This window comes from Python bivittatus, unplaced genomic scaffold (assembly GCF_059951505.1).
Source record: "Python bivittatus isolate LINGU-HERP-01145 unplaced genomic scaffold, Pbiv_v1 ctg000580_np1212, whole genome shotgun sequence".
Classification (NCBI taxonomy): domain Eukaryota; kingdom Metazoa; phylum Chordata; class Lepidosauria; order Squamata; family Pythonidae; genus Python; species Python bivittatus.
The window spans coordinates 11,139,445-11,156,868 of NW_028277087.1; the positions used below are offsets into that span (position 1 = coordinate 11,139,445).

At 41.3% G+C, this 17,424-nt stretch overlaps 1 protein-coding gene across 1 annotated transcript; it reads left to right on the forward strand.

Moving 5' to 3' along the window:
* The first annotated feature begins 3,098 nt into the window (after positions 1 to 3,098).
* On the forward strand, positions 3,099 to 16,271 carry SLC35E1 (solute carrier family 35 member E1). Its single transcript, XM_007437724.4, has 6 exons — positions 3,099 to 3,583; positions 4,770 to 4,840; positions 5,033 to 5,170; positions 6,808 to 6,933; positions 11,422 to 11,667; positions 13,159 to 16,271. The coding sequence occupies exons 1-6, from the start codon at positions 3,178 to 3,180 to the stop codon at positions 13,393 to 13,395; spliced, it is 1,224 nt and encodes a 407-aa protein (XP_007437786.1). The 5' UTR covers positions 3,099 to 3,177; the 3' UTR covers positions 13,396 to 16,271.
* The last annotated feature ends 1,153 nt before the right edge of the window (positions 16,272 to 17,424 follow it).

The following is a 17,424-nucleotide window of genomic DNA, read 5'->3' on the forward strand; positions in this document are numbered from 1 at the left end:
TGGGAGTTGCAGTCCAATGCATCTGGAAGGCATCTGTTTATCTGCTCTTGGATTAGACATTGCTTTTTCAATTGATAATTTTATCTGGGCAAGTTGGAAACATGTACAGTATTAGTCTTTCTTTAATCTTTCCATGCTACACCAAGCTCCAGAGGACAAATATGCAGTCTCTATAAATAAAGCAGCAACAAGAGGCTTTTCCTAAACAAGCATGTTTCAGTTGGAACGTATACAGTTCTGGTTCATATAGTAAGAGGTATTTTATGTTTTGCTAGGGAGGGGAATCTGTGACATTCAGATACAATTCTCAGTATTCCTCAACAGTGACACTGTTTGGCTGTGGCTGCTGAGAGTAATCTGGAGAGTCACTGGCTTCCTTGGGGAGGAAAGGATGAGAATCCTTGGGCAAATTTTCGCCATCCTGTGTGTCTTCAAAGCTGGAATGGAATAGACAGAAATCCTGCCTTATTCTAGCCAACTCCACCTGTGAAAAGACTCTGAAATCTTTACAAGCAGTTGCAGTCATTGAAGAGTAAGCTCTAGAGCTCTGCCATAACATTGTTTTCTTATTTCTTCCCCCTCTTTTCTGCATCAGTTTCTATGCAGGAATCCAGTGAATGAAGCTTTCCTGTCACTTTTCCATAAAGTCTTTTTTTTTAATTAGCTAGTTAAAACCACTACGGTAGGGGCAAAAAAACAAAGATATGACCATCATCTTTTAACCTGTGCTGCTTAGCACAACCTTCCCTTGGCATACATTATGCAGCTTTCCTGCTACTGGTAGCTCCATCATATTGGGTGTGTTTGCACAAGATGCCTAACAGTCTAGCACTACCTGTGGGTTAGTTACTCACCCAGTAATCTGATGCCAGATGTTCAAATGAAAAGGCTGGTGTAATTATACTGGGAGCAGTGACTTGGGCTGGTATCTCAGCTATTTTTGTGGCTGTCAATTCCTGTTTTTTAAAAAAATGCTGTTGTAAAAATTCCACAATGGGCTGATCAGAGTCAGAGTTAACAGGTGGTATGGGAGAAAACGTGCCTCCTGTACCCTCTTCTAGTCCCTATTTCACTCTCTCTTATATGCATGTGGGAAGGGGAGAGAAAGGATGAGATAAGAGTGCCTGGAAAAACTTCTCTTGTGGATGTTCTCATTTTTGTGTCAGATGCCAGAAGAAAAAACCGACCTCGTTAACCCTTCCTTCAAGGTTTGGATGGTACTGTGAACCATGGGTAGACAGCCTCACCCAGTGACTAATACTGAATATGAAGTGGATGTAGATAATCTTAACGTGATTTAGTTTCTAGATTTGGTCATCACATTGAGACCAACTGACTTGGTTTACTGAGTTATGTGAATCTGTCCTTTAGATAGTTCTGAGGTGATATTTCCAACCCCCAACCTGCAGTCCCCCCCATGGAGGTATCATAGGAAGAATGTTTAATTTCTCTTGGCCTGTGATGCCTCTGCCTGCCTGTGGCTGATTTTAAATTTATTTTCTTTAAATCCATGTCTGGCTCAAACAGACATACAATGAGCCAGTGCGGTGAGTGCTTACAGTGTTGGATGAGAATTGGAAGAAATAGGTTCTAATCCATTGAGACATTTGGGCAGTCACAATTTCTTAACCAGACCTTCCTCTTGGGGAGGTGGGATAGATGGAATGAATGTTACGTACATTGCTTTGTTTTATACCAGGCCATTGCTATTATATTCTGTCAATATTGAGAGAGGGAGGGAGGGAGAGAACCAATAAAACGAAGTGGAAAAACAAGGTAAATGTAATTTAAATAATAAATGGAAATGTGAACAGTATGTTTAAAAGGAAACCCGACCTGAAGTCCCAAATGTAGCATCTGTGTCATTTAAAAAAAATAAAACAGGATGCTTCACAAATAGCCACACTTAATTCATTGCAGCAAAAGAAAAATTGGCAATTTAACAAAGTAAAAGTTTTTGGGGTGGGGGGTAGAGACTTTCAAAACTGAAAACTCAGATTTTCAAGGCATCTCGGGGACTTCCGAATCTTAGCCAAGTAATTATTTGCTGGCCTCTATCCCACTCTCCACTCCACCCAATAATATGGGAAAGAAAAAGAGGAGCAAGCATGTGTTGTAGGTTTATTGTAATTATGTTATGTCTGAGAACGCTGTCAAACCCTTAAAGGTGTTGTTCAAATGATGTTTTGAATTGTATTGGTATGGCAAATGCTTTTCTTTGGCCCAGGCTACTTTGACAGAAACATGAAATATTTGGGTGTGCAAAACACTTCAAAAGATTTTGACCTCTAAATTGCCACTTTGGGTGTTTTGACTTTGATACAAAGAATTTTGTTTGAGGTTGGAACAAGACGCTCAAGCAATTATTTCGCAGAACCCAGCAAACTCGGAACGTCCCGAATGGGGCTGTTTTATCCTGAACTTAAAACAGAATCACGGTTTTTGTTTTGTTTTGTTTTGTTTCGTTTCGTGCACGCCCTAGTGGGATCCTCGATACCAGACGACTGTAATTTCATGTTTTGGACTTTCTGTTTCAATGGTGGTGTACATTACTTGAGAATAGGCACCGCTTTGTTGGCTGTGTAAGAGTCAGCATCGGCAGCTACATACGCACCCAGCCTGATTAGAACGGATGCTGAGGTGAGCCCTGCCAGACCGTTACCCTCGTCGTTTTAGAGAGACTTTAGTTCCAAGCACCAGCCCTTGCAGCAGCACTGAGCAAAGGCGCCTTGAGATCGACGCTTTGCGATTGCATCCGTGCAGCGCCTGACGGTATGTACAAACACACAAGTGGGAGGCGTGAAAAATGCCCTGTGTCGAGCTTGCGCTCTCTCCGTGCAAAGCTCATTTCAGCTAGAGAAAAAACGAGAGCTTAATTTTATCTCTGATATAATAAAACCCCGAAAACGTTGGGAGCTACAGCAGCGTCGGTGCACTGACGCCCGAGCACTCCCGCCCTCCGCAGAGACAAGGGAAGAAGCCCGGTCCTTCCTTTGGCCGGGGCCGCCCGCCGGGGACTTCGCTTTTCTGAGACTGAACGGAGCCGTCCTTCCCGGCTTCCGTCGCTATGGCACTTCGCTTCCGCCGGCTGGGCGGAAGTGACGCGTCCGAGGAAAGGCAAAGCGGCTCCGTCCCGGCTGCAGAGGCACCGGTGCAGCTCTTCTCCCCACCCTGAGGATGGTGTCGCCGCCGCCGCCGCCGCCCGGCCTCCTCCTTCCCCCTCCCGCGCCCTCCTCACCCGCCAGCCCCTCCGGCACATCCCCCCGCGGGTCATCGGGGCTGTTTCGCGTGCCTGCGCTCTGCCTGGCGTGGTACGCGCTGAGCGCTGGCGGGAACGTGGTGAATAAGGTGCTGCTGGGCGCATTCCCGCGGCCCGTGACAGTCTCGCTCTGCCACGTGCTGGGCTTAGTGGCGCTCCTGCCCCCCTTGTTACGGGCCTGGCGCGTGCCCGCCGCCAGCCCAGCCCAGCTGCCTCCTCGCGCGTACCCGCGTCTCATCCTTCCGCTCGCCTTTGGCAAGTACTTAGCCTCCGTCTCAGCCCACGTCTCCCTTTGGCGCGTCCCAGTCTCCTACGCTCACACCGGTATGGAGGGGCGCGTGGGGGAGGGAGTCACTAGTCCATATACAGAGTGCTTTCAAGTGCTTGGGGGGGGGGGGAACATGCCCTTCATTTTTTTAATGTTCTAGAACGAAGGAATATGAAACATTGCCTGCGGATATGCTTGTATGGAAAGAACAATGTTTTTCTGTGCCCAGTGCAGAGTAAATGAGAAAGAAGGGAGTACTTTGTATGTTAGATTTCTACCCCAACTTTCCTATATTTCTTAGGTTTATATCCTGCCTAAGGCAGCATACATAGCATTTCCTCTATAGTAATAACCTTGTGAAGTACGCTGAGCTGCAAGAATGACTGGCCCAAAGTCACCCAGTAAGCTACTATGGCGAAGGGTGGACTAGAAGCTGGGTGTCTCTGGTGCCAGTCCCACACCTTGATTACTACATCACAAGGTGCAGCAGTGCATTATGCTGTTTCCTGTTATCCCCACAACAGCTGCCTTGTGAGGTAAGGTGGGTTAAGAGGTAGTGATTGGCCCAATATTACCCAGTGAACTTTTGTGGCTGAGCATGGATTGGAATCTTGATCTCCTTCATAGTTAGTGCTAAACTACTTTGGTTCACAAGTGGGTTTGCAAAGGGCTAGAAGGAGGGCTTCTCTGAATGGAGTTAACAGTTTTCATCAGATTGCCAGGCTGTCTCCATCTATGTGTAGAATGTTGGTATAGCTGCAAGAGAAAGGACAGCTTTTCCCATTGGGAGAAAGATGGTACAGTATATCTGTGGAAAGAAAAGAAGTAATAACGGAGTGAGTTACATGACCATTTTGCCATTCAAATGCATTTCCTTATTTATATTGAGGAAGAAGAAACATGCCTGGAGGGATTGGCATTGTTAAAAAAAAAAGCTCCTACTGTCAATAATCTGGTTGGTCCAGAGTGCCTGATAGTTCATACAGAGGGAAGCAGAGGCAAGGAAAACTGGGAGTTGTGTTGACTAATGGTGGGAGAAAATGTCAGGCTAGGCAGTGCCACTTGATCCTCTGTAGCATCACCATGGAATCTTTTACATACTGGAGTGGAGGTTGAGCAAACATTTACACTGTGTTGAGTAATATCGGCATGCAGTATTTCAGTTTCTGACTAGTTTCCTTTGATTTCCCTGGCCTTGTTGCTAGCCTCACTTTAATTCTCTACCCTTCCTTCTCCTTTCAGTTAAAGCAACAATGCCTATTTGGGTTGTTCTGCTGTCAAGAATCATCATGAAGGAAAAGCAGACAACCAAGGTAAGAGAAATAGGAATAGTCAGAGAGGTGAAGCTTTTTGATGCTTCTCCTACAGCTGTTCTGTTGAAATATTTGAAAAAAAGATATTTGGAAAGAGTGTTTTGTGAGGCTCGCATAAACTTTCTGGGCCACCTGAACTTGGAAAACAGCTGCTGTCCCATATAAGTAGCAATTTTTCTCTTCCTCTCTCAGGTGTATTTATCCCTCATCCCTATTATTGGTGGAGTCCTGCTGGCCACAGTTACGGAACTCTCATTTGACACTTGGGGACTTATAAGTGCCCTGGCTGCAACTCTCTGCTTCTCACTTCAGAATATTTTCTCTAAGAAGGTACCCTATGTTATTCGTTTTAGAGGTTTGGGGGGTTTTTTGCACATGGATGCACATCTGCAAATATACTTAATATTTCTGCATTAATGATTATGCTATTGGTCTTTGTAGCAAACATACAGTATATTAATATTTCAAATTCATATTCTCTAATGCTATCTAAGTGACCATAGCATGGTGTAGAAACTAAATAATTTCTCCGTGGTACACAAAGTCTAAGCTGCTATTGTTAACCAACTTATAGATGGGAAACTGAAATGGGGGATGGGGGAGAGCTCTCCTTAAATCAGTGGTAGTTGGTATTCACCCAACATGCTAAATCCACATTAACAAAGCACAATTACTATGTTCTATATCCCCAAAATTATGTTATGGTTTAATGTGATGACCTTATTCACACAGCATCATAAGACCATGGTTGAGTTCTCACAGCACATTGAACTTTGAACTACCAACCCTCTTTTAGTCTAAACCAGCATGTTGCACAAATACACTCATTAAGTTGGACTGCATGTGCTAGTTTATATGCTGAATTTCCAATTTTCCTAACGTTAAATGAAGTGACTTAAATGTTAGCAGTTAAATGTATTATATAATATGAATATATATGTAGGACTGTTTTTTCTTGAATAGCTAAAAAAAGTGGGTTTGAGAGTTTTTTAAAGAAAAATTCCCCTCTCACCCCTATGGGTGATGTGTGTCTTCCTCAATCTCAGGTCCTCTACCAGAGGTCTGGGAGTTTGAGGTCCTGTGCTGTATCTTAGCTGTTCCTAGCACTGCACTCTTCCGGACAGAGAGCTCTGATGTTGTTCCTGGGTTCTGTTGGAGCCACTCTCCAGCTTAGGAGTCACAGCCCCGAGTGCTCCTACCACCACTGGGATCACCTTGGCCTTTCCTTTCCACATCCTCTCTAGTTCCTCCTTCAGGCCCTGGTACTTCTCCAGTTTCTCATACTCCTTCTTCCTGATGTTGCTGTCACTTGGCACTGGTACATCTATCACCATCATTGTCTTCCAGTCCTTGGCTACTACCATGATGTCTGATTGATTGGCCAGTACCTGCCTGTCCATCTGGATCTGGAAGTCCCACAGGATCTTAGCCATGTTATTCTCTACAACCTTCTGTGGAATCTCCCATCTGGACTTGGGAGGGTCTAGCCCATATACTGTGCAGATGTTCCTGTATACAATGCCAGCTACTTGGTTGTGCTGTTCAGTGTATGCTGTTCCTGCCTGCGTCTTACACCCTGCCACTATGTGTTAGACTGTCTCCATACACACACGCACACACACACATATGCACACACACACATATGCACACACAGTCACCCAGCTAGTTTGTAGTTAGATGCTAGTATTGTTCAGATTTTTCAAATTTCTTATTTTATTGTTTAGCTTTGATGCCTCTGACTCAAAATAGATTTCATTTCGCACAGCTATGCAGGCTGGGAATTCTGAAAGCTGAGATGCAATTTATCTGTAGGACACCAAATTAGAAAAGCTGGATTAATCACTGCCACTGGGTTCAGTTGTACACAATTAAAGAAATTGTGTTTTTGAGATACAGCAGTTATATTTCAGTTTTCAGGAAATTGGCTCTTGAAGAAGAGGCTGTTTCTGAATCCTTCAATCTTACAGGTATTAAGAGACTCACGAATACACCATCTCCGGCTGTTGAACATCCTTGGGTGCCATGCTGTGTTTTTCATGATCCCAACATGGGTGTTGGTTGATCTGTCCTCATTCCTTGTAGAAAATGACTTGGTAAGTCTTAATCTAAGTCTGTAAAAAAAGGCCTTTGGCCTGAAGTATGCCCCTGGAGTGAGATGGGGTCAGGAGGCTCCCATTGCTTTTCTGATGATCATTCTACCATGTTTTCCATTGCAGCCCTCACAGTTTTTTGGCTTAGTGGATTCTGTTTAGAACTGGTATTGAGCTCACATTTTGGTCAGCATGAAAGGATATCAAGCATATTGGCAGTAAGACCACGAGAGCTCCAAAGCTATGAACTGAATGACAGGAGTTGTGGGTACTTGAAATTTGTAGACGTTTTTGAGCTTTTGCTCTTCAATAGAGTTTGTCATCTTCTAGTAGACAAGAAGAAGGGTACTCAGGTGAAAGAGCTCAGCCAGGAGTAGAAAATGAATAGTGTAGAGATGGAAAGACTCTTAAAAATCAGGATAATAATTTTTGTTTTTACCTAAATAACTTTTAAAATTACTAGAAAAGTATACATGTGTTTGTACCTTATTTGGTATGTTGTTAAACAATGTAAAAATAAAGAGGGTAAATCAACAATAAATAATAGGCCATTTCTGGGAGAAGGAGAGAAGGAAAGTGCAATCTTATTGATGTTCCTGGATTTTTTGGTGGCTTTTGATTCGATTGGCCATGCCAACCTGCTGGAGCTGCTGAAAAAGCTGAATGTTAGAGGCAATGTGTTTCAGCAATTCTGCTCCTTTCACTCCAAGGCAGTACTAGAAAGTGATACGAGAGACTGTTGCTCAATCCTTTGGGATTGTCCTGCAGGTCATGCAAAGTTTCATATTATTAATATCTGTATGAGGCTGCTGGGAAGGATCACGTGCGGGTTTGGAGCTAGTCACTGTCGGTATGCTGATGATACTCAGCTATACTTCTCCTTTCCTGCAAGCTCAGGGTTGGATGTCTCAAGAGCCTCTGCAAGTCTCCAGGCTGTAAAGGACTGGATGTGGGAGAACAAGGTGAAGCTGAAACCAGACAAGATGGACTTGTTGCTGATCCAGGGGCTGAACTTCAAGATTCAGGAGATAAGCCTGTGCTGGATGGGGTTGTACTCCCCCTGAAGGTTCAGGTTCACAGTCTGGGGGTCCTTCCTGGATCCAGCATTGATGCTGGATAGCCACATGACATCAGTGGCAATGGGGGCCTTTTATCAGCTTCATTTGATAAACCAATTGTGCCCCTTTCTGGAGACGGAGACCTGGTGTCAGTGATCCAGATGCTGGTAACCTCAAAGGCTGAATTATTACAGTGTATGTATTGAGGGGAGGCCCTTGGACAGTATAGGAATTGCAACTGGCCCAGCACCTGGCAGCATAGGGGTTGCCATATCACCACTGTGCTGAGACAGTTGCATTGCTTCCCAATAGCTTTCAAAACCCAGCTGTAGGCACTCACAGTGTCATAGCTTTACACAGCTTTTGATTGATTGATTGATTGATCGATTGATTATGTGCCATCAAGTCATTGTTGACTCTTAGTGACCACATAGATAGATTTTCTCCATGAAGATCTGTCCCTAACCTGGTCCTTCAGCTCTAACTTCAGCTCTAAGCTTACACAGCTTAGGCACAAGTTACTTGCAGAGCTGTCCAGGGCAGTGCAGTCCAGCCTACCAGCTTAGATAATTAACTAAGCACTTTTGCAGACCCTGTCAAAGACATATATAACACAGAGAATTAATTTTGCCTTTTTTGTGGTAGAACATATAATAAATTGTTGCTGAAGTTGAGGGAGGTACCTTTATTACTGTACTTTATGAGGGAGCTCAAAATATACTTTTTTACTCATGCCTTTTGAGTTTTCATCTTTTATGGATTTTATCATTGTATTACCCAATTATATTTTTGATAGCCACCAGGAGGAATTGGGATTGGATGTCCTATAAATTTGCTATATAAATAAATAAATATTAATTAGTTGAATAGTGTAAGTAAGTAAATAAGTTGAATAAAAGCCAGTGTGATGTAGTGGTTAAGGACTGGAGAGATCAGGTTCAAGTCCACTCTCAACTTTGAGAGGTCAGTGACTAACTTTGGGACAGTCACAGGCTACCCTATCTCAAGAGGATTACTGAAGTTGAAGGACATAGGGAGCCTTGAACTCCTGAGGGAAAGGCAGGATCTAAATCTAATTAATAAGTAATTCTTTACAAGAATATTATACAATGATAAAATCCATAAAAGATGAAAACTCAAAAGTCATGAGTAAAAAAGTATATTTTGAGCTCCCTCATAAAGTACAGTAAAATATATATATATATATATATATATATATATATATAAAATAAGTAACTTAAACTTCTAAAATTGTCAATATCTTCTACAGCAATAGGTGCCCACTAAATTTTATGATATATTGCCTTCTCTCCCTCTCTCTTTTTTTCATTTATTGTTGTGTGAATCCTGATGCCCTCAAATATTTTGGGTTACAACTGCTATGTAAGAGTCACCTAGCAGGTGGGTGGCCATAAATAAATAAGTTCTACCCAGTGTAGCCAGTGGAAATTGTTTACCATGGTATCTGAATGGTGCTACATTGCCTATTCCAGTTTACAAATTTCTGCTACCCTTGAAAGATCTTAATAACTATTTCATCCTTTAAAGTACTTTAGAGTCTATCCATTTCTTTGCACTTAGAATCTTGGCTGCGTCTGGTAAATTACATACAGTATGCTAATAGATTAAGTAAACACTCTAAAAGAACTAGTTATTTAATAATAAAACTAACTTTTATCTTTTTTCAACCTTTTTTGAAAGCTGGATTACCTTATTTATCTGATATTAATACAGGTAGTCCTCAGAATTTCTGTTGCTAAGCGACACAGTCATAAAGCACCTCATGTGACTGCGCCACTTAGTGATGGAAATTCTGGTAGTCCCGGTTGCCATCGTTAAGTGAATCATTGCAGATCATTAAGTGAAGACTTCACATGGTTGCCATTTGTGACCTGCTGGCTTCCTCATTGACTTTGCTTATAGGAAGCTGGCAAAGAAGATTGCAAATGGCAATCACGTGACTGTGGGGATGCTGTGACCAACGTAAGTATGAGGACCAATCATAACTACCACTCATTCAGCACCTTCGTAAGTTTGAATGGTCAGTGAATGAGTGGTCATTAAACAAGGACCACCTGTAACACAGAGTAACCAAGCAAGATTTCAGTATATTATAGGAAAAAGTGTATTTAATCATATGAAAGCAGACCTCTCATAACCTCACCTCTTAAAACTGCTTTAGTTTAATAGACCACCTTTCAAACTGATGATTCAGTTGTCATGTGTCTTTCACTTATGCTCTTCCTAATAAATAATTTTTGAGTAAAAATGTTAAAAAAATAGAGGGTATTTCTATCTAAGGATATATCAGCATTGGAAATTCTCTATTAGGTGATTAATAAATTATAATGATTATAGTGTATATAAAAAAGAGTTTTATCTCAATAATTGATGGGGGGCTATACAGCGATTTGGATTCAGAGGCAAAAAGGTGCTTTAACAACATGATACTGGGAAAAATTATTTTGGAGTTGCAGATGGGTGCTTCATGCACATCCCTACTCCAAAACATCTTTATGCCTTTGAATGCAAAGCGTATTTTGTCTTAAAGTTTGTTATGTAAGCTCCTTCTGCTCAAGTTCAGATTTTTTTAAAAAAAATGCTTTATGCACAAAACTATTTGGATTTGTTAATTGCAGTATTCTATTAATCATATATATAGGTTGCTTTAAAAATCATATCTTTTGCTACTCCAATTATTTCCTTTGCTGCTCTCAATTTCATATCCCTATACTTTATTGGAAGAAATACGAAATTTGGGAAAAAACATTAAGATGTTAAAATAACATTCACAGCCAATCCACGCTGCTATTAAATGCTAGAATCCCAATATTCAAATATAATTATGCAGTGATATTTATTTAAATGCTATAGGTTTTGTAATAAATTGTTATTGCTTGCAAAAAATCCCCAACCATTTAGGATTAGATATTAGAAAAGTATCTTCACAAGCTACCAAATTTAGAAGCACCTTTGTGTATTTTGTTTAAAGGAAGGAATATGAGAAGCATGTTTTGTATTCCTGCAGAATTGTGGCAAGGTCTTTGTACAGCAGAACTTTGACTTTTCAATAAACTATACATAAATTAATATATAAAACTTTCAATTTATAAAACTTGATTTTCTGAAAACAATGTTCAGAACTGGAAGCTAGAAATCCTTGCACTTGATTAGAGAAAAAATAAGTTATACTTAACCAATATTTTTTGAGTTTTGATATTTAATTAAAGGGACGGGAAAATAGAGGGAGGTTTAGGATGGTTGCCTCAATCAACTGTGACTATGTTCCTTGCTCTCTGCTTGTTCATAAAGAAGCAGGACCCACTGGATTTAGACGTTTGGGCTCCAGCTTCTGTTTGGGAAGGGTCAGTCAGTTGTAGCTGCTTCTGTCCCTTTAAGCAAGCTGATGCTTCACAGACTGTTTCTCCCACAGAGTTCAATGGCCCATTGGCCGTGGACCATCCTTCTCTTGGCCATCAGTGGCTTCTGCAACTTTGCCCAGAATGTCATCGCCTTCAGCATCCTGAACCTTATCAGCCCTCTGAGTTACTCTGTTGCAAATGCCACAAAAAGGATCACTGTCATTAGTGTCTCCCTGATCATGCTTCGCAACCCTGTCACCACCACCAATGTTCTGGGCATGATGACTGCTATCCTGGGAGTGTTTTTGTACAACAAGGTATGTAGCTTATGGAAAGTCTTCCTTTAGCCTGGGGCAGACAAATGAAGGTGGTTGAAGCTTTCTCTGAGCTTTAGTTGGAACTCAGCTGAAATTCAGCCATACCTGAATTTTAACTTTTAAATGGTGGGGCTAGCTCAGGATTCATTTTCCGTTTCCTCAAGAGCGAACAGAATGACTGTAAGTTAACTTTTGAGTTTCATTAATGACTTGGGAAGGGGGTATATGTCTGTCTTTGTGGATTCTTATCTCCTGATTTCTCATATTAGTACTACTCAGCTCTAGTCTAAGTATTGGCTGTGTAAGGCTACAGAGCCACAAGTGGTCCATGTATTCTTTTTTGTAGTCCTTCAACATGCATTGCCAAATTTCAATGGCACAAATGCCAAAATCAACAACATGGTTTTCTGCACTTTTGAGATGGAAAACTTACAATGTATGCCTTAAACTTTTAGAAAGAAAACAAAAACAAAGTTAATAAATCCTGACAAATATTGTAAAGACAAGCCAAGAATCAAGTTGATTCCTCATGAGCTGCAGTATAAATGTAAAACAATTTAAATACCGTAGAAAAATTACTCAAGAGTAACTATTGTTATAAAAGATGAGTATACATAAAATGTTCAAATGAAATATAGTCCCCCAATCCTGAAAGCTAAAATGGCCTGCAACAGTCCATGAATGAATGGTTAAAGTTCTGCCCTCTTATCTGAGGCTGGTAGTAGAATTTAATGTGGAAGAGGTGATGTGTTGTTTCAAAATATCCAAAGAAACTTTGACACTGTGTAAGCCAGATGTGCTTTGAGTGCTTCGTTGGTGGCCTGTAATCTTAGCTCTCCACCACACTGGAACAACTCAATTAATATAACTAAAGTCACACTTCAGTACTGACAGAAAAATGCAAAGAACCCTGCCTTCCTCTCAAAAACAACAAAAGAAAAGAGAAAAGAATCCTACCTCTGTATGTGAATGTGATATGGTCATACCCAGTTGGCTTCACTGGTCCCATCCAGCCAAAGTCTGGCTCATTCCCTTGCAGGACTATTGACAAGATCAGTTTATGACCTAATAGTGGGGAGGGGCTTCATTTCAGACTACAGGTCAGATGAGCTGACCAATCAGGCTAGAGATTCCTCTGTCTTGCCCAGTTATGACTCCTTATTTGCTCCAAGTTCCAAGTGTCTAAAGGCAATACTTCCATGTTGCTCCTCAGACATAGCCCCTTCTTTTTGCATAGATGGAAGCCCACTATACTCTCCTCCAAAATGGGCTCCCCTCTCAATCCTCTACATTCTGAGGTGACTTTTAATCCTATCAATCATCAGTGGGAGCAGTTGGTGCTTTCTCATAAATAAGTGGAAAGAGCAATTTAACAGATAATGTTTATCAGTTAATGTTTCTCAAGATAGTTAATGTATCTCTTGTCTTTAGGATACTTGTGCTTTAGTAGAAATGTTGATTTCTGAAGCTGATAGTGTAATTATCCTACAGACCAAGTATGATGCAAACCAGGAAGCAAAGAAACAGCTCCTTCCCATCACGACGGGAGATCTAGCAAACCTGGATCGGCGCTGGAGTACCCCTGAAAAGTCTCAGAATGGACTTGCCTCCTTTGCACAGCATGGAGATTTCCAGTATGGTAGCAGAGGCAATGTCCTCGTAGATCACTTCCAGTATTCCCGGCAGAACTATCCAGCATTGTATAGCTCCAGTCGCTATGATATTTAGCGAGGGCTTATTCATGGCTGGACAATGTGAACTGTTCACATGGAATTTTCCCCCTCCACTTGTGTGACTGTTCAGTCTCAAGGAGCAGCTGAGGTCTGTATATAAGTCCCATGGAGGGGAAATGCTATAGAAAAGGGTACTGCATGCCAAGCAATACTTGCTAATGGAAGGAACCACTGGGGTGGGTTTCATCAGTTAAAATTTGGCCATGCAAGAGCCCCAATCTATAGCCTGAGTCTGTGATTGCCAGATGCCCCTGAACTTGTTGGTTGTCCATGGTAGCACAAACGTGGCCAGTATTTCCTTTTTCACTCCTGCTTTTACATCTTTTTGAGTTGCATTCTGCTTTACTTTTCCATTAATCTAAGTTGTTTTCAAAATGCAGCAAAAGCAACCCTTTTTCTCAGTCTCTCTTTTTTGTGGAAATGAGGAGAAGGTTTGTTGTATTCTGTCATGAGAGTAGTTTAGCTGCTCTTCAGTTGCCTTGGTTTGCAGCATTGTGAGGGGGGTTGCCAAAAACGAAAAAGCATTTCTTTCTATTCAGTGTGGTTTTGTTTTTTTCAGACTTTGGAAAAAGAATGAATGAACTTGTTCTAAAAAATAATCATGTCATAGCAGGAGTTTGCTGCTGGCAGTGTGTGGCAAATATGGATTTGAAATCCTCCCTTTCTCACTCCTGTTTTAATCATGAAGTCTCAAAACCTTTTTAGTTTGTTCCCCCCCCCCCGCCAACATACAAAAAGGTGAAGCAAAGAGATCCATATGGAGCGCTATTTGCTCCATATGGCAAAGCCTCTTAATAATATCATGCAGCTTCAGGAATCATTTTCTGAGGGCTCTCCTCTCCTATTTTATAAGGATCATAAAAAATACCGCTGTGGGTATTGGTCTATCCTGATGTCAGATTTGGGCATAATTCATGTTGTTGGGCTTAATTGTTTATGTTGTCTCTGTACTACATCTTCATACTTTCTCTCCTGCTGTAGCTGACGTTTGCTTTTTGCCTCCTAAACTGTCTTCTCCTGGGTACTGAAACTGGAGCAACTTGCTCTTTCTCTTGCACTATTAGTAGCTGAAACTTTCAGCAAAAGTCTGTGATATGTCCACTATGCTCTTGTGAGTTTGTAATCATGTTTCTGGGTTGCCCAGGTAAGACAGAGGCCCTTAGCTTATACAAGAAAGCAAGTCTTGGACAGGAGCCAAAAAACTTGGCCATTTTTTTTTTTATTTGACTGGACCCTGCTGATGGTGGGAAGGCCTAGTATGCACATCAATTTCGGGTGTCCATTTGATTTTCTTAAAACTGCTTTCTTCCTTGAGCAAAGTGAGCAAAGGGAAGCTAAAAACATGTGAGTGCTCTAACCTGGGTACGGAAAAGAGAACGCAGCTCTGAATGAAAGGAAGCCATCTGTGCTATCTGCAATTTGGAAAGAAGGTTTGCATTCTGTAATAAGGCCCCTCATGAGGGCTGCAATATGGGGAGGTTGCAGGGACTAGTAAGGGAGAATTAATCCGGCCCTGATCTGTTCCCAAAGCATTTCACAAGGTCTGAGGTGACTATGCCGAGAGAGCACTATCTTGCTTCTTTCCAAGCTATTTAGGCTTCATCTCTTCTGCCTTCTTTCTAGAGCAGAAAGACTGGGAATGTCTCTATACATCCCTCTCTTTTCATAACGCTAAAGCATTGAAAACAGATGGGAAATAGAAGAAAGTGGGCAAGAGCTTTTTTTTTTCTTTTTAAGGTGTGTGCTGTAGAAGAACAGTGAGACTTGGACTTACATGAGCATGCCTGGCCATTAAATCAAAACACAATGAGAACTATTCCTACACAGTTGGGGCAAGAGACCAGGGTCAGGATGGGGGAAGATAGATTTATGCAACAAAAATAGCAGAAATAATTTACTTCTGAAAAGGACACGGGATCCCAAAATGACAAAGTGGAGGTAATTCCTCACATGTGAGCTGCCTTCTGCACCAAGTGCGTTTGTCCGAAGAGAGTGAATATACTTTCTGGTTTTCTAATAAATGTATGAGAAAAGAAAAGCATAAATAAAAAAAGATTGAGATCTCACCAGGTTTAGGACTAGTGAAGAATAGTTTCCTATGTTATGGTAGTTCAGTTGGGAGCACAAAGTGCCAATTGTCTGGTCTATTTGCTTTCTTCTAATATCCATTAAACATTCCAGTGTCATTCCTGGTGTAGCGATGCAAAGCTGGTAATATTTTGATTTTTAAGAGGCTTGTTGAGGCATAAATGGTTGAATTAACTAGGAATGTCCAGAGTTCAGTGTAAAACAGTAAGAGCTAGTAAGTTGTAGCATGTTGTCACATGTCTTCCCTTTGTATCCTTTCACAGGGTCAGGCCGGGCAGAGATTCATCTTCTCTCCCTTCCCCCTAGATTCTCTGAAGCCCCTCAGTCTGAAAGCAGTTGGAGGCATTGGGAACCATGTCTCAGCAGCAGGGTGCTGATTGTAACTGATGCAGTGGTCATAAACTATTTCAATATTGGGTGGTTTTAACCCAACTAGAGCCAAGAGAAAAGAATAGGGCAAAGTATGATTTTGCCCTACATGTGACAAGAACACAACATTAGATTCTCAAAAAACATTTCCAAGTTATTTCACGATTCAGAAAAAAGGGCCAATATTTGGAGTATTGTATCTACTCTGGGCCTGCTTGTCATACTAATTTTGGGTGTCCCATTTATTCCCATATTTATTTGTCTTGGGAGGGGGTGACTGAGGGCATAACTGTGTGCATGTATGTATGTTGGGGGGGGCGCACGTGAACTTGTGTATATGTAATTGGAAATCCTAATATGTACTTGGCTTTGAGTGTGTTGTAAAACTTCTGTAATTCCCCCAAAGCAAAACAATCAATTAGAACAAAGAGCTAGCTTTTAAAAGTTGTAAAAATTGGCTTTTAGGTCTAAGCTTCAACAAGCAACTTATTTTTGTAAATTAGTAAAATTTTGTCTCTCACAAAAAGGGTCAGGCTTGTTTTTTCTGGTGCTTGGAAAATTCATGCTAAGGACAATTTACATATCATGTCCTTGCCTTTTTTTTTTTTAATGCACATCCCTGGATAGTCAAGTGAAGGCCTTGGATGATGGCTTCTGATACCTGCAGAAGTCAAGGTGGAATGACAAGATTTGTAAATACCAAAGCATGCTAGAAAGTACTGGTGAGCAGGGAATGCCACGCTCCCTCAATCTGGTGTCTTCCAAATTTGTCAGGTGTTACTTCACGTAATCCCAGACAATATGGCCAAATTCTGATGCTAACTAGAAATTATGAAAATTAAAAGCAAACAGATTGGAGAAAGCTGGGGTATAATATTGCAGAGTTCAAGAATATTTGAATATGGTAAAGAACAAATTCCCTAAAACGTTTGAAGACTCTTCTTTTCCAACTACCCTTAGAATCATAATGCAAAGACTAGGAGCATGAGGAGCAGGAAGAGGACTAGAGAAGAGTCACGTTAAGTCCTGGTCATGCCCTTGAATACCTTGCTGGAGTATCTTTTTGCTGAAATCTTTTCTTTGCATGAACACAAATGTTAGGTTCAAGCTGCACATTAGGCAGCATGGCAAGTTGGTCACTGCTTTCTGTGTCTTTTAGAACATTACTTTTCTAAGCCTCCCCTGCCGTGGGAGGAAACTTTTCAAAATGTTAGTCTTTTGTGAATTGGGGCAGCTTGGGAAAGGGCGCATGGAGCATCCCTAGGGCACCTGAGCCAACTCTGGCTTTTGAGTCTGAGTAACTTGGAAGTCTGTTCTTTTCAAACTGGCAAGATGGACCTGCTTCCAAATAAATGTTTAGAATTGTGTAGTCAGTCACTTGCCTCTCAGAGGGGCAGTCTCTCTCGATGATTTGTAAATGGCATTGACAATGTCTGAAAAAGGAATATTTAATCGAATTGATAGGTGTGGATGTATATATTATAAATAAATGCAGTCACTCCTGTCCTAAGTAAGGTGAACTTTTTTCAGGTTTTATTTGTAGTGTACAGGAACCATGATTTTTTTA

What these genes read in the sequence shown, in the direction of transcription:
- SLC35E1 (XM_007437724.4), top strand. Translation starts at nt 3,178, where the DNA reads ATGGTGTCGCCGCCGCCGCCGCCGCCCGGCCTCCTCCTTCCCCCTCCC. An exon ending in AGGAAAAGCAGACAACCAAG is followed by an intron (nt 4,841 to 5,032) that starts GTAAGAGAAATA and finishes TTCCTCTCTCAG; the next exon opens with GTGTATTTATCCCTCATCCC. An exon ending in TCCTTGTAGAAAATGACTTG is followed by an intron (nt 6,934 to 11,421) that starts GTAAGTCTTAAT and finishes TTTCTCCCACAG; the next exon opens with AGTTCAATGGCCCATTGGCC.